This window comes from Pseudophryne corroboree (assembly GCF_028390025.1).
Source record: "Pseudophryne corroboree isolate aPseCor3 chromosome 3 unlocalized genomic scaffold, aPseCor3.hap2 SUPER_3_unloc_2, whole genome shotgun sequence".
NCBI lineage: Eukaryota > Metazoa > Chordata > Amphibia > Anura > Myobatrachidae > Pseudophryne > Pseudophryne corroboree.
In genome coordinates, this window is record NW_026967508.1 from 3,281,575 (window position 1) to 3,307,122 (window position 25,548).

General features: G+C 45.0%; 1 protein-coding gene across 3 annotated transcripts in view; it reads right to left on the reverse strand.

Moving 5' to 3' along the window:
- Positions 1-25,548, reverse strand: part of LOC134983603 (NACHT, LRR and PYD domains-containing protein 3-like) — a 79,718-nt gene that overhangs the window by 35,459 nt on the left and 18,711 nt on the right. For 2 of the 3 annotated variants that reach the window (XM_063949271.1, XM_063949269.1), the window contains 6 exons: positions 16,564-16,602; positions 13,151-14,852; positions 9,428-9,520; positions 7,024-7,194; positions 4,661-4,831; positions 2,636-2,782 (listed from right to left, as the gene is read on the reverse strand). In XM_063949271.1, the coding sequence (XP_063805341.1) occupies positions 2,636-2,782; positions 4,661-4,831; positions 7,024-7,194; positions 9,428-9,520; positions 13,151-14,835 (2,267 nt within the window). In that variant the 5' untranslated portion in view covers positions 14,836-14,852; positions 16,564-16,602. The remainder of the gene's footprint in view (positions 1-2,635; positions 2,783-4,660; positions 4,832-7,023; positions 7,195-9,427; positions 9,521-13,150; positions 14,853-16,563; positions 16,603-25,548) is intronic. The other variant, XM_063949270.1, reaches the window with a different exon arrangement.

Here is a 25,548-nt window from a genome sequence, read left to right on the forward strand (position 1 = left end):
ACTTTCATGAACTGACTAACCAACAAAGATTCAGCAGCATCTGCTTACTCTGAAAAGAGGCCTTATAAAGCAGGTGCTGTCCACGCCCCACTCAGACCTCACAGACTGTGAGCACAAAAACCAGCACCGGATCCCCTGCTGTGCACAGAGCCTATAACCACTGCACAGCAAAAGACCCGAACCGGAGTATCAGCTGCGCTCAGGTTACTCCACTAGCACTTGTCTCCCGGTTGCCATGACGACGTGGCAGCACAGGGCAGGAGACCCTAACAATAATGCTCACCTCAGTTCATGTAGTGTACAGCCCAGATATAAATACTGTAGTACTATATAATCCTCACCTCAGTTCCTGCAGTGTCCAATCAGGATATAAATACTGTAGTACTGTATAATCCTCACCTCAGTTCATGCCGTGTACAGTCCGGATATAAATACTGTAGGACTGTATAATCCTCACCTCAGTTCCTGCAGGGTACAACCTGTATATACATACTATAGTACTGTATAATCCTCACCTCAGCTCTTGCAGTGTACAGCCCAGATATAAATACTGTAGTACTGTATATTCCTAATCTCTGCACCTGCAGTGTACAGCCTAGATATACATCCTTGTATAATTCTCACCTCGGTTCCTGCAGTGTACAGACCTTATATTAATACTATAGTACTGTGTAATCCTCACTTCAGCTCCTGCAGTGTACAGCCCAGATATAAAGTCTTTAGTACTGTATTATCCTCACCTCAGTTCCTGCAGTGTATAGCCCTGATATAAATAATATAGTACTGTATTTTCCTCACCTCAGTTCCTGCATTGTACAGCCCAGATATAAATCATTTAGTATTGTATTATCCTCAGTTCCTGCACTGTACAGCCCAGATATAAATTCTTTACTACTGTATTATCCTTACCTCAGTTCCTGCAGTGAACAGCCTGGATATATAAATACAATAGTACTGTATAATCCGCGGATCAGCTCCTGCAGTGTACAGCCCGGATATAAATACTATAGTTCTGTGTACTCTTCACCTCAACTCCTACAGTGTACAGCCCGGATATAAATACTATAGTACTGTATAATACTCACCTCTGTTTCTGCAGTGTACAGTTTGGATATGAATAATATAGTACTGAATAATCCTCAATTCCTGCAGTGTACAGTCTGGATATAAATAATATAGTACTGTATAATCCTCAATTCCTGCAGTGTACAGACTGAATATAAATAATATAGTACTGGATAATCCTCACTTTAGTTCCTGCAGTGTACATCCTGGATATAAATACTATAGTACTGTATAATACTCAGATCAGATCCTGCAGTGTACAGCCCAGATATAAATACTGTAGTACTGTATAATCCTAATCTCTGCTCCTGCAGTGTACAGCCCTGATATAAATAATATAGTACTGTATTATCCTCACCTCAGTTCCTGCAGTGTACAGCCCTGATATAAATAATATAGTACTGTATTATCCTCACCTCAGTTCCTGCAGTGTACAGCCCTGATATAAATAATATAGTACTGTATTATCCTCACCTCAGTTCCTGCAGTGTACAGCCCTGATATAAATAATATAGTACTGTATTATCCTCACCTCAGTTCCTGCATTGTACAGCCCTGATATAAATAATATAGTACTGTATTATCCTCACCTCAGTTCCTGCAGTGTACAGCCCTGATATAAATAATATAGTACTGTATAATCCACACCTCTGCTTATGCAGGGTACATCCCAAATATAAATATTATAATACTGTATTATCCTCACCTCAGTTCCTGCAGTGAACAGCCTGGATATAAATACAATAGTACTGTACAATCCGCGGATCAGCTCCTGCAGTGTACAGCCCGGATATAAATACTATAGTTCTGTATAATCCTCACCTCAACTCCTGCAGTGTACAGCCCGGATATAAGTACTATAGTACTGTATAATACTCACCTCTGTTCCTGCAGTGTACAGCCTGAATATAAATAATATAGTACTGGATAATCCTCACTTTAGTTCCTGCAGTGTACATCCTGGATATAAATACTATAGTACTGTATAATACTCAGATCAGATCCTGCAGTGTACAGCCCGGATTTAAATACTATAGTACTGTATAATCCTCACCTCAGGTCCTGCATTGACAGCCTGGATATAAATTATTTAGTACTGTATAATCCTCACCTCAGCTCTTGCAGTGTACAGCCCAGATATAAATACTGTAGTACTGTATAATCCTAATCTCTGCACCTGCATTGTACAGCCCTGATATAAATTCTTTAGTACTGTATAATCCTCAGTTCCTGCAGTGTACAGCCCAGATATAAATAATATAGTACTATATAATCCACACCTCTGCTTATGCAGGGTACAGCCCAAATATAAATACTATAGTACTGTATTATCCTCACCTCAGTTCCTGCAGTGTACAGCCCGGTTATAAATACTATAGTACTGTATTATCCTCACCTCAGTTCCTGCATTGTACAGCCCGGTTATAAATACTATAGTACTGTATTATCCTCACCTCAGTTCCTGCAGTGTACAGCCCGGTTATAAATACTATAGTACTGTATTATCCTCACCTCAGTTCCTGCATTGTACAGACCGGATATACATTTTTTAGTACTGTATTATCCTCACCTCTGCTCATGCAGTGTACGGGAACGTTGTCTGAATCCCTCTGACACCAGTGTTACACCACAGTCCTGCTGATTATTGTTAGTGAGATCCAGTGTGAGCATTGGTACATTTGCACCATGAAGGCAGCTCAGGGCAAACGTCCTCAACCTGATGATAAAAATACAACACGCCTCATGTAGTGTCATAGGAGCGAGTATTATACATGTGTCATTTACAGTATCCACTTTGGGAGCTAAATAGGATAATATGAATCATCCAACCGGATTACACTCCTGTTACCCTGCTTATCTCTGTGGAGCAGCCGAGCCAGAGAGGGGCCGTGCAATCCCTCCCAGTGAGCTGAACACGCATGGCGACCACTTCACACAGCAAGCAAGCTCAAGTCCCAGCCTGGACGCTAAGCGATAGTGTTCGCAATCACTTTACCTTTTTACTTATCGCCAGGGCGAGCTTTTACCATGGACCATTAGGTCTATTTACTAAGCCTGGTATGGAGATAAAGTGGACAGATAAAGTAGCAGCCAATCAGTTCCTAACTGCCATTTTCCAAACCCAGCCTGTGACATGGCAGCTAGATGCTGATTGGCTGGTCCTTTATCTCCATCCACTTTATCGCCATTAGTAAATGTCCCAGAGAGGGCGGTTCCGGTATAAATGGTCGACCATGTTATGGTCGACAGTCATTAGGTTGACCACTATTGGTCAACATTGACATGGTCGACATGGACACATGGTCAAGATGGACACGTGGGGTAAATTTACTAAGATGGGAGTTCTATTTGAAATGGGATGTTGCCCATAGCAACCAATCAGATTCCAGGTATTATCTTCTGGAAGGTGCTAGATAAATGAGAAGTAGAATCTGGAGCAGAGAAGAGAAAGGGGGGACATGATAGAAACTTTCAAATATATGAAGGGTTTTAACAAAGTCCAGGAGGGAAACATTCTCCAAATGAAGAGAAGCAATAGGACACGAGGACATGCACTGAGACTGGAGGGGGGGAGGTTCAGGGGAAATTTGCGGAAAAATTATTTCACAGAAAGGGTAGTGGACAAGTGGAATAGCCTCCCATCAGAGGTGGTAGAGGCTAAGACAGTAGAGCAATTTAAACATGCATGGGATAGACATAAGGATATCCTTACAAAGAAATAAGGAACAAATAAGGTTAGTGATAAAAAAAAAAATAATATATAAAAAAAAAAGGGGCAGACTAGATGGGCCAAGTGGTTCTTATCTGCCGACAAATTCTATGTTTCTATGTTTCTGATTGGTTGCTATTGGCAACATCACATCTTAAATAGAACTCCCATCTTAGTAAATTTACCCCATGGTCGACACGTGAAAGGTCGACACATGAAAAGGTCGACATGTTTTTTTAAAAACTTTTTTTGGTGTCGTTTTTTTGCGTAAAGTGACTGGGAACACCAATTAGTGCACCGCGTTCGCTCGCCATGCTTCGGGCATGGTGTCTTCACTCCGCTACCGCTTCGCTCGGCACAGATTACCGGTCCAATCGTAGTCCACGTGGATCGTAAAGTATAGAAAAGTTCCCCAAAAGAAAAAAAAAAGTTAAAAAACTCATGTCGACCTTTTCATTTGTCGACCTTTCATGTGTCGACCAGTTTCATGTGTCGACCATGTGTCCATGTCGACCATGTCAATGTCGACCAATAGTGGTCGACCTAATGACTGTCGACCATAACATGGTCGACCATGTGAACGGATACCGAGAGGGCACCATGTTATATATCCCCCCCCTCCAAAAAAAAATGTTCCTTGTTGCCTTATTTTCTAGGTTATATACAAGGTCGCAGATAAAATGATTGAATTAATATGTTTTATTTATAACGACCCTTTAGCCATTATTTATGTGGCATGCCGGTTAGAGTTGGTTACTGTCTTAGATTAGTTTTGTGTCCTGCCGCCCACATAATCATCTTAAATATCTACTAGTTGACTCCCCCATCTCTGCAGGTTGAATCTCCCGTATGCTCTCATATAATTCAATGTACAATAGTTCTCACCATAGCTCCTGCAGAGTACAACCCACATATCTGAGCCCTTGGCATAGAATCTCTATTCCATGGTCTTGCAACTGGTTACACGCCAGGTCCAGTTTGATCAGAGAGCGGTTTGTAATGACAACAGAGCGGAGGTCACCACAGCAGGATGAGGTCAGGTCACAGCCTCGCAAACTAGGGTGGGAGAAATACAGAAAATCCGGCTTAGTTCACCCATTTCATACTTGTGATTTCTGTAGCGCCACCATCAGGGGAGAAGAAGTTATGTAAGAGTGGGTCCTGACATTGTCAAAATGGGGTTGAGGTAGAAAAACTGCGCTGTATAGACTTTAGCTGGCCTAGGAGTAGTCACAGGGCTCCTCTGTTGAGCCCAAAAATAAAAATGGATATATGCAATACGGAAAGAGGACCACTCCTGATTGGCGCTTGTCAAAAAACACCCACATAAAACATTATGATTGAGCCGTGATTGGTAGGAAATAAGGCATGTGTCTAGTGTTATGTAAAAACAATCTCTGTTTTAATTTAAATAAACACATAAAATCAAAACACATATAAAATGGAAGTAGATAACACAGGGAATCCTACCAAGATGGTGGCCGGAGCAGCAGGTGTTATATGCAAGGTATACCCGGGAAAGATACCCTGCATAAGGCTCCGGAAGGCGAGATTTTCCCTGTGGTATAAACTGAGTCCAAAAACGTCCTTGGAAGTCCAGAGCACTGGTAGGCAGACACCAACGCGTTTCGGGACATCAAAGTCCCTTTTTCAAGGACGTTTTTGGACTCAGTTTATACCACAGTGAAAATCTCGCCTTCCGGAGCCATCTTGATAGGATTCCCTGTGTTATCTACTTCCATTTTATATGTGTTTTGATTTTAAGTGTTTGTTTAAATTAAAACAGAGATTGTTTTTACATAACACTAGACACATGCCTTATTTCCTACCAATCACGGCTCAATCATAATGTTTTCTGTGGGTGTTATTTGACAAGCGCCAATCAGGAGTGGTCCTCTTTCCGTATTGCATGGGTCCTGACATTCCCTAGGGCAACGCCAATGTTCACATAAATTAGCGGGGTTCTTTTGGGACTGTATTGCACAGCTCATGCATCCTACCGTGTCTGCATACAGAGTCGCAGGAACCAATTGAGCCCCACTGAGCCTGGAATGTATTGGGCGGTGACTGAGAGGTGGCTGAACAGACGCACAAAGATATGGCGTCTGATGAACGTTTTATGGTTGTGACTCAAAACCCCAGTTTTATGGGATGTAGTCACGTTGTCTGCGGTCGGGATACCAGTGGTCAGCATACCAACACCAGGATCCCGGACGCCGCCATACCATACCCAACCCGTTTTTACCAATGGGTCATAATTTGCTGTATGTTCATTGATAGCAGATAAACTGGATTGAACAGGAGGCAGTATTTTCCATAATGGTTTATCAGTAGTGTTCCTTGGGGGTAGGGTCCCAAATCCCAGTCCAACTCTCTCTCATGTCTACCCACAGAGTCCAGGAGAGTGTCAAGGACCACATTGTATTGATAAGAGGTCATGTCCTTCTGCAACAGTGAGAACAAACATTGTTTCTCAAATGGAGAAACACGAGGTGGAAGTCCGTGAGTGGGTAGAGTAAATTGGCAGAAAACTTGAGCAAGTCTCTTTAATCAAAACGGATCTGTCCTCCAGATAAAGGGCCCAGACACATGAACACAAGGCAAGTTGAGGTGAGTAGGCTCAATGATAGTCCAGGATAGAGGATTTGAGGTGGGCAAAGAAGACCACAAACTAATTTGGCTACAGTGAGGCATCCAATAGTAGTTATTTATATCCGGGAAGCTGAAAACCTCCTTGCACAATGAGTTTCTTAGCTATAGTTTATTTCTGGGAGGTTTGGCATTCCAGACAAACTTTGCCATGCACTTCTGGATAGTGAGGAGCTCGGAGGTCAGGACTTTTACAGCAAGAGTTATGGAGTTATGGGAAAATATCAATTTACACAACAATGATCCTGACCACCACAATATAAAAATGCCACACCAGACTTCATTTTGGCAAGGAACCTTAGATGGATCTCCCGCTAAAGGGACTCATAGCAATTGGTGATGAAAACGCCTATTGAGCGAGAGGGCAGAGCAAGGGGGTGGAACAGAGAAGAGAGTGGACAGAGGGGGCAGGACAGAGCAGAGCAGCAGATAAAGGGGGCAGGACAAAGCAGAGCAGCGGACAGAAGGGGTGGGACAAAGCAGACCAGTGGACAGAAGGGGTGGGATAGAGCAGTAGACAAAGAGAGTGGGGTGGGGTTGAAGTGACCCGGAATAGGTTCCTTTGCTAGTTATTCTGTCATTTGTAGTGTAATCCTCACCTCAGCTCCTGCAGGGAACATTCCCGTTGTTTGAGTTCCTGGCACAGAACTTTTACTCCGCAATCCTGCAGTTTATTCCACCTCAGATCCAGTTTGATCAGAGATCGGTTATTACGAATGACAGAGCACAGCTCATCGCAACAAGATGAAGTTAGACCACATAAACGCAACCTTTATAAAGAGAAAGAAAGTATCTGTAAACAGAATTTGAGATTATTTTTTTGTTTTTGGTACCTGGCATTTACTATTGTATTATTATACCTGATACTAAATTATTAGTGTTATTTTTAGATTAACAAATATTGTACCACATACCATATTGTTGTATATGTGGCTACCCCCAATAGCCTATCGGCTATTTCAGCTTGAGCCATTGACAGACCAGATGGTTTTTCGTCTGTTCCTGTACTCCACCATTGTGTATTACGCTGTACGATAATTCTCCACTTTCTGTCTTCTATTCTGGGTCCATACTGGATTACCTGACCAGCTACATTACTTACACTCTCCCATTGGCCTATTCACAGACTCATATCCTGTCTCCGACATAGATGTTCAGCCTCGCCAACTGCTTCCACTGCTAGAGCGATGGGATAGGCCTTAGCCGGGATGGATGGAGGACCCACCATGAAAGGGTAAGTGTACAGCCGTGAAAGGGAGTGGGAGGCAAAGTAGCAGGTGGACTGAGGTGACCCAACATGTGTCAGGTCCAATATACTGGTTTAATATAAATTGTTAAATGCGTTTTGATCAAGCTCTTTAATGTGCCAGAGATTCCACCAATGTGACCCTGTGGACAGTCACCTGTGGCTTGCTGCTTTGTGGAGCCCAGGTTGTTCTGCACCTCCTGTACCCTGGTACTGTATTTGTTGACTCTGGGTCCTGTACCCTTGCTGACTTTTTTTTTTACAGTCCCATCAGGCTGCTTACAAATATTGGATAGTCCAGGGCGAGACTGGGCCACAAGTCAGGTGAGTTTGGCTGCTGTTGTCAATATTTCAATGCCACCCCCCCATTCCCCTTGCAAGCGGAGACAATTGAATTGAATTGACCCATAGAATCTTATCTTAAGAAAAGGTAAGTGCAAATCAGATGCATATCTATCTAAGGGGTTTGGTTGACTTGGGCCTTCTTGACGATACTGAAGCTAAGGTGCCAGGGGGGCATGGTCGCCCCTTTTATAAACAAGGTGGACATTTGTCACCCTCAGCAGCTGACCTGGGCCCCACCAAGAAGCCAGGGTCAGAGTACAGAGTCTCCCATCCTCCTTCCTTCCCGGCAGCCCATAGGCAAATGCAGGGGGGATTCCGGTTGCCCAGAAAACCCCCTCCTCTTGCTAGCAGGTCAAATATTGACAGTATAGTATATAATACGGATACCAGAGCTGCATACACAACATGTAGTTTAAGGGACAGAGCGGAGCTGCTGCACAGGCCCAGTGTAGCAGCTTCTTCTATCAAGTTTGCTGTGTGAGTGGATCTGAGTCCTCAATCAGTGCACTGGACCAGAGAGTAGCTGCCAGTAAGAAGAGACAGGAGCCTTACCATGAGGTGGGAGAATATGTACTTAGAAAGTGCACTTCTGTCTCTTACTAATTCTGTTTGTGTATTTATTCGTTATGGGATGGTTAACCGTTTCCTGACCACTTACTTCATTTATATTAGTTAATTATGTTTGATACAGCCTATACTAAAGACTATAGTGTTAAATATTAATACTGTATTCCATACAGTATCCAATGTATAAAAAGTCCAATGTGTACATTAATGTCCAGGGTTGATACTAAGGGCCTAATTCAGACCTGATCGGCTGCTGTGCGTTTTCGCACAGCCGCCGATCAGGTCTGAACTGCCAGACAGCCGATGGCCACCTCAGCCCAGCGATCGCCTCTGCCTGATCGACGCTGGGTGGCAGGGGGCGGGCCTAAGGCATTGGGTCACCATTTTAGGGCCGCGGTCTGGGCAACGCAGGCATGCCCGGATCAAGCAGGGGGGGCAGGCCGCGGCAGCTGCTGCAACCCGGACAGCAACGTGCACGGCTACGATCAGGTCTGAATTAGGCCCTAGGTTCTTCCACCGTTCCCCCAGACTCCCGTGCTTGCTCCAGTGTTCCACAGAGTAGGAGGTTGTGGACTTCATTTGGAAACCCCCTCTAGGAATCCGTTTACCACTGCCCGTTGCCCCTGTGTACTGAATTTACAGGTGAACGCCCATAAAATGCCCTGTTTAATCACAACCTGTCCGACATCTTGGTGACGTACGATCCAAAATCCATCTGACTAATTTTCCCTTGACCAAATTTTTTACACGACGCAAATGGATTTGCATCAGCTCTTACGTCAGGTGAACTTGCGTATCTACTTTATAATGTTACAGGAAATATTTTTACACTTTGATTTACTTACTCCAATTCCTGAATTCTACGGCATGATTTGAATAAGCCGGAGATGCAGGATATTTCCTCCGTTCCCATTGTCTGAGGAAAGCACCCCTCGAAACTGGAAAACAAAATAATTTTGAAATAAGTCAAGAGGTGTGGTATATGCATGACTGGTGGTCAGGAGACGGTATCCCGGCAGTGTGTGGGAAGGGGGAGCGCAACAAGCCCCTTGCGGGGTCACCACGGATTCTGTTCCCACTCTACGGGTGTCGTGGACAACAAGGAATAGTCCCTATTGGTCGGCATGCTGACCGTCAGGATTGTGAGGGGGCGGGATTTCAGGAGAGGTATTGGGACCGATGGTCTCCTGACCACCCGTCACATAACTACATCTCCTTTGTTATATATTTTAGGAGCTAATAGAATGTGTAATGATTTGTTGGTTTCACCCATCTGAAATGTAAATGTAGAAAATCAAGGAATAATGGGGGTAATTCCAAGTTGATCGCAGCAGGAATTTTGTTAGCAGTTGGGCAAAACCATGGGGGGTCATTCCGAGTTGTTCGCTCGCAAGCCGATTTTAGCAGATATGCTCACGCTAAGCCGCCGCCTACTGGGAGTGAATCTTAGCATCTTAAAATTGCGAACGACGTATTCGCAATATTGCGATTACACACCTCGTAGCAGTTTCTGAATAGCTTCAGACTTACTCGGCATCTGCGATCAGTTCAGTGCTTGTCATTCCTGGTTTGACGTCACAAACACACCCAGCGTTCGCCCAGACACTCCCCCCGTTTCTCCAGCCACTCCCGCGTTTTTCCCAGAAACGGTAGCGTTTTTTCCCACATGCCCATAAAATGTCCAGTTTCCGCCCAGAAACACCCATTTCCTGTCAATCACACTACGATCGCCTGAGCGAAGAAAAAGCCGTGAGTAAAAATCCTAACTTCTTAGCAAATTACTTGGCGCAGTCGCAGTGCGGACATTGCGCACTAAGCGGAAAATCGCTGCGATGCGATTAAATTTACCGAGCGAACAACTCGGAATGACCCCCCATGTGCACTGCAGGGGAGGCAGATATAACATTTGCAGAGAGAGTTAGATATGGTTGGGTTATTTTGTTTCTGTGCAGTGTAAATACTGGCTGCTTTATTTTTACACTGCAAATTATATTGCAGATTGAACACACCACACCCATATCTTACTCTCTCTGCCCATGTTAAATCTGCCTCCCCTGCAGTGCATATGGGTCCTCATTCCGAGTTGTTCGCTCGCAAGCTGCTTTTAGAAGCTTTGCACACGCTAAGCCGCCGCCTACTGGGAGTGAATCTTAGCATAGTAAAATTGCGAACGAAAGATTAGCAAAATTGCGAATAGACATTTCTTAGCAGTTTCTGAATTGCTTCAGACTTACTCGGCATCTGCGATCAGTTCAGTGCTTGTCGTTCCTGATTTGACGTCACAAACACACCCAGCGTTCACCCAGACACTCCCCTGTTTCTCCAGCCACTCCCGCGTTTTTCCCAGAAACGGTAGCGTTTTTTCGCACACGCCCATAAAACGACCAGTTTCCGCCCAGAAACACCCACTTCCTGTCAATCACATTACGATCACCAGAACGAAGAAAAAACCTTGTAATGTCGTGAGTAAAATACCTAACTGCATAGCAAATTTACTTGGCGCAGTCGAACTGCGGACATTGCGCATGCGCATTAGCGACTAATCGCATCGTTGCGAGCAAAAAAAATAACTCGGAATGAGGGCCATGGTTTTGCCCAGTTACTATCAAAAATCCTGCTGCGATCAACTTGGAATTACCCCCATGGTTTTGCCCAACTGCTAACAAAATTCCTGCTGCAATCAACTTGGAATTACCCCCATTGGGGGTAATTCAGACCTGATCGTAGCAGCAAATTTGTTAGCAGTTGGGCAAAACCATGTGCAGTGCAGGAGGGGCAGATGTAACATGTGCAGAGAGAGTTAGATTTGGGTGGAGTGTGTTCAAACTGAAATCTAAATTGCAGTGTAAAAATAAAGCAGCCAGTATTTACCTTACACAGAAACAATATAACCCATCCAAATCTAACGCTCTCTCTGCACATGTTATAGCTGACCCCCGCAGTGCACATGGTTTTGCCCGACTGCTAACAAATTTGCTGCTACGATCATGTCTGAATTACCCCCATTGTGACATGCGGGAGGTGCATCAACACTTGGTGTGAGAGAAACACCGAAGAGAACGTATCAAGCAACCAACCAGCTTCTCACTCTCAATCAGACTTGCCTACTCTCCCGGAATGTCCGGGAGGCTCCCGAAAATCGGATGGCCCTCCTGGCCCCCCGGAAGAGCAAGCAAGTCTCCCGATTTCAGGGGCCCCCTCTGCCTGGCCGCCCACTTAGCGAGTAAAGTGGGCGGTCCGGGCAGGCGATGACACAATCGATTCTTGTTGAATCGCGTCATCATAGCCACGCCCCCTGCTGTATAATGCCCGTAATAGCGGCAGTACACAACGGGAAGCAGGGCTTACACGACACGATCCCGTGGTCACGCCCCCGGTCTGCCTCCACCACACACCCGGTCCGCCTCCGGCCAGCCCCCCTCTGCACGCACATCGCTGCCCCCTCCCCCTGACGAGCCGACCTGGCTGCTCTCTCCCAGAGAGAGCAGCCAAAAAGTCGGTAAGTATGCTCTCAATTTTATAGCACAGTCTGTAAAATTAGAGAAGCTGGCCGGTTGGCACTTTATCTCTCTCCAAGGCTTTATACATCTACCACATAATGTTATGGACTGAGTTGATCCCAACACCTAAACCAAGTAAGTGAGAGTGAGTCACAGGTTCCCCAAGAGTTTGAGGGGCAGCTGGGAAAAATTGGAGCCACTGTTTCTGATACATAGCTGCCATCTCATCACCACCCGATCTGGTAAAAATAGACTTAAAAAAACATATGAATTCCGAGAGTGGCAGTAAAATGGTCCATTGCTTCTTACGTGACTTACTCTGAAAAGTTTTTGAGCAGGAAAAATACCCCTGAAAGGAACAGGATGCGGCATCCTGGTGGTCAGAATCCCCACGGAGCCTGATGGTCAGTACTGGAGTAGGGGTTAAGGTTAAAAACTATGGGGACGGGGGGGTTAAGCTGCGGGTGAAGGGGGTGGGTAGTTAGGGTCAGGCAGCTAGAGGGGATGGTTAGGGTTAAGCTGCGGGAGGGGTGGGTTAGGGTTAACATTCTTACTGGGATGTCAAACCCAGTCTCTGGGAACCAAGGCATCTTCAGGTGGTGTAGGTTCCCACTGACAAGCTCCGAAAAAAAGTTGTATTTTTGGAGCTTGATAAATTTAGATCCTAATACTATTTTATGGGGACATCGGGCCAAATCGGGGCTGAAAGGTAAGCAGGAGATATCCGTTATATGGGCCTTATTCAGGCTTGTCAGCAAACCAAAAAAGATAGCAGTTGGGCAAAACCATGTTCCACTGCAGGTGGGGCAGATGTAACATGTGCAGAGAAAGTTAGATTTGGGTGGGGTGTGTTCAAACTGAAATCTAAATTGCAGTGTAGAAATAAAGCAGCCAGTATTTATCCTGCACAGAAACACCCAAATCTAACTCTCTCTGCACATGTTAATTTTTACCTACTTTTGTAGAAAATAATGGATAATAAATAAACCACAAATTCTTATTCCAAAAAAATCACGAGTCATCACCAGCGCCGAATGACATTTTCTGAATGGTATGATTAGCACTTACAAAATCTTTGAGCACTTGCCGAGAGCTGGAGCTAAAGCTTCTCGCGCTTCGGGCGCAATGTCATATTCATGAAGCTTAATTTCATGCACACTTTTACTGTTCATCAAGCAGTAAGATAATTTCCAGTAACTAATGAAAGGTGTAGAGAAAAACAAGGACCGGTGGTGTACTTCCACACGCAAATAGTGAGGCATGATTCTCTCCACCAAGTCTTCATCTTGCACCTCATACAAACATTTAAGACTTAAGTTGTCGTAAAATTGTCGAGGCTTCTTCAACCAATCTTCTAAAGGCGATTTATCCCTTAGCGAAACTTTACAACCAAGACATCTCTCAATCTCCTGAATGTTTTTGCCATTTGAGAGGCCAAAAAGAAATTGCGCCGTTAATTCGAATTGTGGTTTGCGACATAATTCCTGCAGGAAACGATTCATTTCACTGGTCCGTGGAAAGATTCTCCCAGTGACTGATGTGTCTTCCAGCAGGTAATGGAGAGCCGCAAAGAACTCCTGGACACTCAGGTGGATGAAGCTGTAGGATGTTTGGGTCTCAACTCCCCTTTGGAAGATGTTCTCATTCAGAAATGTAGACTCGGGTTCGGTCATTGAGAGTCCGTGTCTCTTCAGATCTTCTTCCTCAAATAGGAACTTCTGTTCCCAAATCCCTTCATTGGCTACAGCACACAGCTTCTTTATAGAGCTGTTTGTTGATTTGTTGATGCCCCTGCCGTGATACTTTATTAAACTCTTCAGGTAGAACAGGTAAATTGCTGTGGATGTCTTGCAATCGGCCACTGTCATTCCATGTTCCATTTGCTGATTCATGAGAGTACATATAATACAGCAAATTATGGGCACCACACACATGGTGAATAGAGTATCGTTGTCCTTTATTATACCGAGAGCCAGGTCTGCCTTTTCTTTTGTTTCAAAGAAGTTATAGAAATATTTCTTTCGGTCTTTCCCTGTAAACCCCAGAATTTCCACATATCGTGGATATTTCACCAGGTTCTTCAGCTCCGTCAATGAGTATGGTCTTGTGGTGATGATCATCGAGGCTTCTCTAAGATATCGTTGCCGTAGTAGACTGTTCAGAAGGATGTCTTTGGTGGTGACCTGGAAAGGGTCTTCGCAGAGCTCAGCATCATTTATGGACAACTTCAATTCATCAAAGCCATCAATGATAAAGAGAATCCTTTCAGAATCTTCAAAGACAGATTTAAGCAGATCTTGGTTACACTTGAAGTCGCATATTTTACGCATGAGCCCGGCCAGGCTGTTGTCACCAGTGACGGTGTTGAGTTCTCGACAGCTCATGTAAAACACAAATTTAAACCTGTCCCGATAGAGGTTTTCAGATGCCCAATCCAGCATGATCTTCTGAGTGGTCATGGTCTTTCCAAATCCAGCGGGTCCTTGTATCACCACAGACTTCGAGACGCTCCCGCCTTTATCGGGGTCGAACAGGCTATGGATGTTAGTTGGGGAATAGTCTTCTGAAGATCTTTGCTCCATAATCTGTAGATGCCTCCAGCCTGCAGCTGTTATTTCATGTTCTCTCTCTTCTTCATTCTGATGTTTGTTTCTGAACAGAAGGCTGGTGTACCTCAACTGTAGATGAACAATCTCCCCAATACGGGCATTTCCATCTTCAAAAACATGGTATTTATTCTTCATATGCTCCATGTATTTTGTTCTGAAATCTGAAACAAGATTTTATCAATTTCACCATTATAACGGATACTAGTCAATAAACATGATACTGTAATATAGTTGAGCGTATTCACCAAGATGGAGAGGTATAGCCTATTAGTAAGAGTGTGATTATCACCTATGCTAGCTTTGTATGTATGTTTCCTACGAGCTCTTGAATAGAACACACAGATGCAGTGGCGCCAAAAGTGTGTGTGTGTGTGTGTGTGTGTGTGTGTGTGTGTGTGTGTGTGTGTGTGTGTGTGTGTGTGTGTTGTGGGAAGGGGGGATATTTATAAATTGCTTGGGCTGCTGGAGAGGCCCGGTGGGGTCCAGATATTCTGCACCCCCCCTCCCCTTCCCCCTTAGTATACCTATACTTAAGGCCGTAGCCACCGTGGATTACAGTGGCACTCCCTGTGGAGCGTGCAGCAGTCCCGCAACTCTTGGATCTTGAATATTGACTCAAAATGGTCAGCAAGGAGTAAAGGTACATACATGAGAGACCCGCTTCCCTCACCGGCACCGGCGATCAGCGGGCATCGATGATTGTCGATCCATATGGGAAATTCTTAATTAGAAAAATCCCAGATTTGCTGATCGGGAAATAGAGATTTTTTTCAACATGTTTTCCACTCTCAATTCCCTTGATCGGACCGTTGGGGGGATTAGGACATTGCAGCAATACATCTGTAACGTATGGAGCCTTAAATGTTCCCATATATTAGCGGCAGATTGCAACAATTTCCCAATCCTCCCATGGCAGTGTCTGGGCATCAGGAATTTTAGATATGTTTAAACATGTAAATTCCTGGAGGCGTTTTTGGCCTTGCAGGCAAGTTTTCAGAGTTTGCTGAATATCAGGACCCCTAATGACGAATGGCCTGTTACACATGTGGAAATGGCATATATTTTATGTATCGGGCCATTAGGTGATGATAAATAGGCCGCTCATTGACAACCTGGTCAGAAACTATCCTGGGTATTCAGGTAATTAAGCACAGTTGCCTATCCACTGCATGGCTAAGAGAGCATTCTGGGAAATGGAATGCATTCAGCTCATCGATAATCTTTATACCGATAAGCAGGAGATTGGTAGGAGTATGTCGGCTGCACTGTGCCGACAAAGTTAAGATGCACCTTAAAGCTTTCTAACGGTGACAGCCGTATACCTGTGTAAACATACTCTGCTTTATCGGCGTGTTTGCACGTATACTGCCGACACCATTAAAATGCTTTAAGCTGCATATTATAACTTTGCTGACACAGCGCCGCCGACATACTCCTGCCGATCTTCCTGCTTGTTGGCTTAATGTTTGTCGATAGAAAAATGCATATTCCTACAGGAAGCAGAGTAATAATATTTAAGGGCAGATGTACTAAAACTTCTAAAAATGAAAAGTGCCGGTGCCCAACCAATCACATACTAGCAATCGTTTCTCTTTTGCATCCTAAACAATGATAGACACGGATAGCAACACCTCCACTTGCTGTTCTAGAAGCTTCATGTAATCGATCCTTTAGAACTGTGATGATCGTGTTCGCATATAATAAGCAATATTACAAATATTTTATATCTTCAAGAACAAATAATAGTTTTTAAAAATGAAAATAAATAAAAAAATCCTGAAAAAAGTTGCCCCTGAACGGCGACAACCCCTATAAGTGTGACATACGTTGGTCTAATTCATGGATACTGTCAGTCAGGCTTTAATGACTTACCTTCCAGCTTTGTTCTCCGCAACTTCTGCACATTCTCTCCTAGAAATAAAAAATAATTACAATAAAGGGAGTCAAGAATATATTTAGATACAGACATATTTCTTATTGCTCTGTTTTAGCCTGATGGACAAGAAGTTTGTGTATCACAGCCGAAGATGTCACCTCTTTTACTGAAGATTAGCTACCCTCACAAAAAACATCCATTAATTACCAGTAGCAATTGTAAGTGGTACCCATTCACTGGGTCATTCAACGCAACATGCCTCCACCTTTCCCACCAAAGAAACACTGCAGTATATCTACGGTCAGGACAGAGCCCTCAGTCAAGATTGTCCTCTGGTTCAATTTGCATCATGCAATGGGGTGGCATAGCTCCACCTTGCAAACTTCACAAAAAGATTAGGGAGCAGATGTACTAAGCTTTGGAGGGTGATAAGTGGAGAGCGATGGAAGGACCAGTCAATCAGCTCCTTACTGTCATGTTACAGGCTGTGTTTGAAAAATGACAAGTATTAGCTGACTGGTTGGTAGTTTATCTTTCTCCACGTTACCATTCTCTTAGTACTTAGTACATCTGCCCCTAGGTGAGATCTAGAAGATGGTCTCCTCTATCTCTGAAACTCATGAGTATCCCATACATCTTGTGAGAGCAGGCAAGTTTGAGTGCAAAGTATGCTGCGTCATGCGTTTTTCACTCGCATCTTTTTGTAGGGCGTTAAGTGCCACTGTAAAAGGTGGGGTGTGATAAACCATGGTGCCAGGTGCAGGCGCGAATGACAATGCATATGCGGACACCAATGCTTGTTTAGTAAATATCTACAGTGTTTGAAAGTAACAAAGAGGTGATCAACTCTTATCTCAATTAACTATATGACACAGAAAGGCAAAGGAAGTAGTTTTGGGCAACTGCAGACCCCCCAAGTGTGCACCTTTGGGCGAGGACAAAAACCGTCAGACAAACAAAGGAGGGAGAGAGAAACATATATAGGGCTATGGAGAAACATATAGAGAGCGAGAGAGAGACAAACAGATGCCCAAAAGAGAAGAGAGAAATGGACAGAAACAGACAGGGGTATAAACACAGGGCGAGAGTTAGGAAATATGAGTGGACAGAGGGAGACAGGTACACATACAAAACAAACCTATTGTTATTTGAAGTAGGAGAAATTATCATGTGCCGCTCAGCTGTCTAGTGGTGTGAGACAGTTTAACTTAATGTAAACTAAGTGTCCACGTGCTACCTTTCTATATGGCAATAGGCAGCCTGTGGCCCATTGTGTGGAAGGCGGTGTCCAGGCAGCCTGAAAGAAGGTGGTTCATGCTCTGCAGTAAATTTGCTGCACAGCCTGTACCCTGTTTTTCATTATTATTATTATTATTATAATCCTTTATTTATATGGCGCCACAAGGATTCCGCAGCGCCCAATTACAGAGTACATATGCACATAATCAAAATAGGAAAACAGTGACTTACAGTTGAAGACAATATAGGACAAGTACAGGGCAACTAAGCATAACTACACCAGTAAACATAGAGATAAGTTCCAGGTGGCCAAAAAACTGTGGGATCTGGGCAGTTGAGGATTATTAAAGTAAGAAAAGTATAAGCACATGAGGGAAGAGGGCCCTACTCGTGAGAGCTTACATTCTTAGGGGAGGGGTAGACAGACAGGGGTGACACAGATGGGGTACATAGAGAGCATGGAACAGAGGGTTATGTTGAGATTTGGCTAGGTTTGGTAAAGAAATGGGTCTTAAGAGCCCGTTTGAAGTTTTGTAGAGAGGTGGAGAGTCTGAGGGGGAGAGGTAAAGAATTCCAGAGAAAGGGAGCAGCACGTGAAAAATCTTGGAGATAGGAGTGGGAGGAAGTAATCAGAAGACAGGAGAGTCGGCGTGCATTAGCAGAGCGAAGAGGACGGGTGGGAGAGTAAAGGGAGATAAGGTCAGAGATGTAGATGGGAGAGGAGTGGGTGAGTGCTTTGTAAGTGAGTGTGAGAAGTTTGAATTGGATTCTGAAAGGGAAGGGAAGCCAGTGGAGGGCCTGTAGGAGAGGGGAGGTAGACGTAGTGCGTTTGGTGAGGAAGATGAGCCGGGCAGCAGCATTGAGGATAGATTGGAGTGGAGAGAGGTAATTGTCAGGGAGGCCAGTTAAGAGGAGATTACAGTAGTTCAGTCTGGAAATAATCAGTGAGTGAATAATGATCTTAGTGGCATCCTGGGTGAGAAAAGGTCTGATTCTAGAAATGTTTTTGAGATGAAAATTACAGGTTTGTGAGAGGTGCTGAATGTGTGGTTTGAAGGAGAGGGAGGAGTCTAGGATTACGCCAAGACAGCGTACTTGGGGGCTAGGAGAGATAGTCGTGCCATCAATGGATAATGAGATTGTGGGAGGTGAGGCTGTGCGGGAGGGTGGGAAGATGATCAGCTCAGTCTTAGACATGTTGCGTTTAAGAAAGCGCTGAGACATCCAGGAAGAGATAGCAGAAAGACAGTTTGAGGTACGAGTGAGGAGAGCTGTGGAGAAATCAGGGGAGGAGAGGTAGATTTGAGTGTCATCAGCATAGAGGTGGTATTGGAAGTTAAAAGAACTAATGAGTTCACCTAAAGAGGACATATAGAGAGAGAAAAGGAGAGGACCAAGAACAGAGCCTTGGGGGACACCAACAGTTAGTGGAAGTGGGGGGGAGGTAGCATCATGAGAGGAGACAGAGAAGGAACGATCAGAGAGGTAGGAGGACAGCCAGGAGAGGGCAGTATCATGCAGACCAAGAGAGTGAAGGATTTGCAGAAGGAGAGGGTGGTCCACAGTGTCAAAAGCAGCAGAGAGGTCAAGAAGAATAAGCAGAAAGTAGTGGCCCTTAGATTTGGCTGCATGGAGGTCATTGCAGACTTTTGTGAGGGCAGTTTCAGTGGAGTGGAGAGAACGGAAACCAGACTGGCAAGGGTCAAGCAGTGAGTGAGAGGAAAGAAAGGCAGTGAGGCTATTATAGACAATACGCTCAAGAAGTTTGGAGGCAAAGGGGAGGAGAGAGATGGGTCGATAGTTGGAGAGAGTGTTAGGATCAAGGGTAGGTTTTTTAAGAATAGGGGAGACAATAGCATGCTTGAAGGCAGAGGGGACAGTGCCTGATGAAAGGGAGAGATTGAGAAGGTGGGCAAGATGGGAACAGGCAGAAGGGGAGAGGTAGCGGAGGAGGTGGGAGGGGATAAGGTCGAGCGGGGAGGTTGTGGGGGGGGGGAATGGATGAGGGCCATGACTTCCTCGCCAGATACATGGGAGAAAGATGTCAGAGTTGGTAAGAGGGAAGGGGAGGGGTGGCAAGGGATGGGTGGTGGCTGGTTGCTGGTCTGGTGGGAAGTGATATCCTGACGTATGGAGTCAATCTTGGATGTGAAATAAGTGGCCAAGTCAAGAGCAGACAATGACGAAGGGAGAAGAGGTGGTGATGGGCAGAGGAGGGAGTTAATAGTGGCAAAGAGGCGCCGGGGATTGGAAGACTGTGTAGAAATGAGGATTTTGAAGTATGATTGTTTAGCAATGGAAAGGGCAGTACTGAAGGGTGAGAGCATGAATTTGAAATGGAGGAAGTCTGCTTTAGAGCGTGATTTCCTCCACTGTTGCTCGGCAGTACGTGAGCATTTTTGTAGGTATCTGGTGCATTTGGTGTGCCAGGGTTGAGGTGTTGATCTTCGAGGGTGAATAGTGGTTGGCGGAGCAACAGAGTCAAGGGCAGAAGTAAGAGATGCATTGTATAGGGATGTGGCTTGTTCAGGGCATGTGAGAGAGAGAAGAGGACAGAGAAGCGAGTCAAACAGGGAGGAAAGGGATGAGGTGTCAATAGCCTCAATGTTACGCTTCGTGATGGTAGCCTTAGGAGGGAGAGATGGGGGAGCAGAGATAGATAAGTTGAATGAGAGCAAGTGGTGGTCAGAGAGGGGAAAAGGGGAATTGGAGAAATCAGAAATATCACAGCGGTGAGTGAAGACCAGATCCAGTGAGCTCCCGTTCACATGGGAGGGTGAGGTGGTCCACTGGGAGAGACCAAGTGAAGAGGTGAGGTTAAGGAGTTTAGAGGCAGGGGATTTTGTGGGGTTATCGATAGGGATGTTGAAATCACCTAGAATAATGGAGGGAATGTCGGAAGAGAGGAAGGGAGGTAGCCAGGAAGCAAAGTTGTCGAGGAATTTGGAGGAAATGCCAGGTAGACGGTAAATTACAGCAACTCGAAGATTAGTAGGTTGGTAGAGGCGTATTGCATGGACCTCAAATGTAGAGAATGTAAGAGAAGGTTCTGGAGGTATAAGTTGGTATGTGTAGCTTGAGGGTAAAAGGATCCCAACACCACCCCCATGGCGACCCCCGGGTCGGGGTGTGTGTGAGAATGTGAGGCCCCCAGCAGAGAGAGCAGCAGGAGAAGTGGTGTCATGAGGAGTAATCCAGGTTTCTGTAATGGCCAGGGGGTGCAGGGAGTTGGAAATGAAAAGGTCATGAGTGGGGGCCAGTTTGTTGCAAATAGATCTGGCATTCCAGAGGGCACAGGATAGGGGGTATGAGTTTGTGGGAGAGATATGAATGAGATTATCAGGATTGCTGTAGCGTTGAGGTAGGAGTAATTTGGAAGGAGAGGATAAAGAGGGTGTGATGATGGTGCTGGGGCCTTGGCTAGGAAGGGAGACTGCATGCGTGAGACAGGGAGGGAGTGCAGTTTGATACTGGTGGAGGAGAGGTGAGGAGACAGGCAGAGGAGGGAGAGAGCAGGGTTGAGTGATGGGGTATAAATAGTGTGAAGGGGCAGAAGTGAATTGCAATGGGGAAACAGAAGAGGGGTAGGGAGGCAGACAGAGGAGAGGAGGGAGGATGAGATGTAGGAGACTGGGAGAGAGGGATAGAGGTGGTAACAGGGGACAGAATAAAGGATTAGAAGGACAATGAGTAATGGGGGTTGCCAGCCTGGCCATAGTGTGGATGGGGTGTGTAAACTGCTAGTAAAATGAGAATAGGAGGAGTGGTGGGTGTATGAGAGAGCAGTGAAGTTTGCAGAAAGAAATACAATTTGCAAGTATTTAAAATTATGTTAATATCTACAGATTACCAGTAAATCAAATATTTGTTGATGTTAGATGGAAAATTACACAGTGTCGGCAAACCACAAGTCAGTGTTACTTCATCAAATATGCTTCTCAATAAAACATTTGTTTTCCAGATATTTGCAGGGTCAGAGTAAAAGTTGTATTGCAGGTGTTTTTGCAGAAAGTGAATGTTTAGTTTCCGAGTAAGTGAGGTTTGGAGAATAATAGGTGTGTACAAACATTTGTAGCTGCAGTCCAAGTATTGGTGGATTGTGATGTTTTATTTGCTTTTGTTTGGAGTTTCCATGCAGTTTCCGTCCAGTTAAAGTCCAGTATAAGTCCCAGATGAAACCCTTAGAAATGTTCTCCCTTTGAAATCTTTCTCCACACAATGATTCAGCTACGCTAATTCAGCTAAACTACACACTAATATAAAGCCCAAACATGTGTATGTAAGCACATTGATTGATTGGACCCTCCCCTAGTCCATCACCCATTTGGAGCAATAAAACTTAAACAAACAAATGATGTGTAGGGATGAAACCATTACACATTCCCCAAATAACTACAAATAAAACTTGAATAAATCTGCTAATAATATTAGCGTTGAGTTAAGTAAATCATTCCCCCTTTGGGTTGGCAGCAAGAGGTGGTGATTTAAGCAAAAGGCAGTGGTTGAGAAGAAGTTAAGTTGAATAGACAAGCTCACTACTCTTAAAACCTGTCCAGTCAGGGGAACGCCAATCAGAGGAGAGCACAGCTTACATTAGACAAACTCGGATTACATTTAAAAGGGCTGAGCCTGGACTTCCGGTGGGCGGGGCACCTCGTGTGGCCGCATTTTAGCTTCTCTCCAGACAGGGGTCTGCTAAATCACCTCTCATCCATTAAAATAACTTTGATTCTGAGGTTTAAAAACTACACTACTAGACAGCCTCAGTACCGCGGATAACCCCGATACCAAACAACTGTCTGGAACTTTTATACCCCCGGAGTCTGGCCTTTGATGTGAGAGGCTTGTGTGAGCGCCTTTGCTCTGGCGCGAAAACTAGCGTGGCACAACGACTACTGCCACTTAAACTTAAATCGATGACTGCTCATATACCCCTGCTTAGCCATCTACATATACCTCTCTCCTGACGGTGACTTCTGAGGAGGCTCCGCTGGTGGCCGTGGTCGGGTCGCTGGGGGTGTCCCTGGGTTGACGACCCGCGGGAATCCATGCTCCGACATTAATCTACTGCAGCCGCTGACCTGGTTTCTGACGGGACCCAGAGCGGGGTGATGGGATCTGAGGTATCAGATATTTTCTTGGCTGGCTCCCGCGGCTCTCCTTAGCCGCCAGCGAGTTGATTACTGCTTCTCCCCGGCCGCCCCCGTTGTCGGCATACTTCACTGCAGGGATCCCGGCTGACGCTGCCCGTCATTCAACAGCTACATATTTGGGTGCTGGGGACCGTGAGCCCACAGTTGTGAACTCCTTCTCATCCACTCACTGCCTTTCCACAACTGAGTCGCGCTGATTGTGGGGACGCCGGGCTCTCCTCACGCGCTGACGGACGGCAGCTCTGTCCTCTAACGACCTGGTTCTCTGGCCGCTCGTTCACACGGATCCTGGACAGTAGTGCTCTGAAGATCTTCCTTTAGGCTGGCCCTGCATGCTATCCCCCTGCTGCCCTGCACTAATCGCCCCCCTGCCTGGTTCATCTGCCTGAGCTCAAAGTGGCCCGGGCTCCCCTGTCCTGGACAGCGAATTGGCAACGCGTCCCCAGGATTTATCCGGTGGTGTTCCTGGGCTCCTCTGGTGAAATCCAGGGCTGCCTGATCCTCTCCGGCTGGACCTGCTCTCTTCATCCTGGACGCCTGGACTCATTTTCCCCCAGGTACTAATAATGTTTGTTTCCCCCTTTGTTTTCTATTAACACTCTCCATGCTCCCTATACTCTGAACCGTTCCCCCCTTGTGTGTTACCCATACCCCCCCTGCATACCTCCTTCCCTAGCCCATCCAGTGACCCTCTCTGATACCCCCCCCCCCCCCCCCTCTATTGCTCTCTCTTCGCACCGGACCTCAGTTTACACACCTCAGAACTCAGTCTATCTGACCAATATGCCGGAGGATTACCTAAATGGAGCACCTTGAGACTGTAAATTGCCTTTACATTATTTCATAGGATATTATAACTGTATTTTATCCATTCCCTGGACTGGTCAACACGACACTTCCTCTGCCAAAAGGCTGTTCTATTTTGTAGTATGTTTTTTTTTTCCCCTCATTTATTTTTTACTATTCGGCATATATATCTAGTTGCACTTCAGCTGGTTATTATTTGTGTAATGCTGCCCTCTTGTGGGGTTCTTGCAATATGTCATTTATACTATCTCTATGGAAAATGCTATAGTTGCTATTATAACACCATAGTGTGCCATTGTATATATGAAACTAAGCTTGTCGCTTTGTCTAACAATTACTCTCCTTCTGTAGGGTTATCAATAATAATTACTCACGCAGCGTGGTTATCATCCCGCTAATCCCTTACTGCAGGTTTTGTCAAACTGCTTGACCCTTTTATAGTGGTGCTTTACCTGGAGCGACGTCCTAGAACGTACTGTTTCTGGTATTATTGTTATATAGCTTCACCACTCGTTGACATATAACTGTTGCCCTCCCCCCCCTTTTTTTTTTTTTATATGCTGTTCCTATATTGGCAGTGATTCCTTTGCTTCATATGGGATCTACTGAGCATCTGATGTGAACTTGCTCCCTCTTTAAAGGAAGCTACCTCGAATTATAGTTTAAATGTAACTGTCAACTGCTCTAACTCTGACCCCTACCCGATATTATTATACGTATACATTTTTTCATTATCGGCTTTCTCTCTCTACAACCTTCATAACTGTCCTCCTCTACAGGGGTATGGACAAATTTATTGATAAAGTCATGCCTCCTAAACAACAGAATAATGCAAATAAGGCCCCAAAAACGAAAACCAACACTCAAAAATCGGGACCACCTTCCCCATCTTTCTCTGAAAGTGATGGCCGAGATTCCCCGGGAACAACTACCACTCCCCTGACGGCTAAAGAAATCGCAGATTTCATGATGCCACTTATGGATAAACGATTTGAAGATCTCCAAACACGTCTAGAAGCAGGCCTTACTCGTATAGACTCTCATGCATCACGTATAACTGCTCTGGAAACTAGAGTTAGTGATGTGGAGGATCACCTGCATTCTTGTCAGGAAGGCGCGGAGAATCATGACAGGGCTATTATACAACTACAAGACAAGGTAGATGAGTTAGAAAATAGGTCCCGACGGAACAATCTAAGATTCATAGGGATTCCAGAATCTGTAGTGGGCCATGCTTTAACATCTTTCCTCACTGCTGATTTACCCAAAGCATTAGGGGTTATAAATGACTTAGAAATCCCCCATATTGAAAGGGCCCATAGAATTGTCATAGAACAAGAGGGATCCAGACGATGACCTCGTCCGGTCATAGCCCGTTACTTGGACTATAGAACAAAAGAAAAAATCCTGGCGTCTTATCGTAGGTCCCAGGGACTAGTGGTGGGAGGGACTAAAATACTGATCTTTCAGGACTTCTCAGCGTCAGTCACACAGAAGCGTAAAGAATTCTCTGAGATATGCACCTTCCTCCATAACGAAAAAATCAGGTTTTCCCTGCTGTATCCGGCAAAACTGAGGGTGTTGGAGGACGGAAAGCCAATTTACTTCTCTGACCCACGTGAGGCCAAATCATACTTTAAGCCCCCTCAATTGTCCCCCCGTTCTCCTCATAGATGACTTATATTTACAAAAGGTCGACCACCGGGTAGGGGAATCATGACCTCTATTGATCCCCTGGGGTAGTATTACTATGTTACGAATGAAGCATTCTCTCTTTTACTG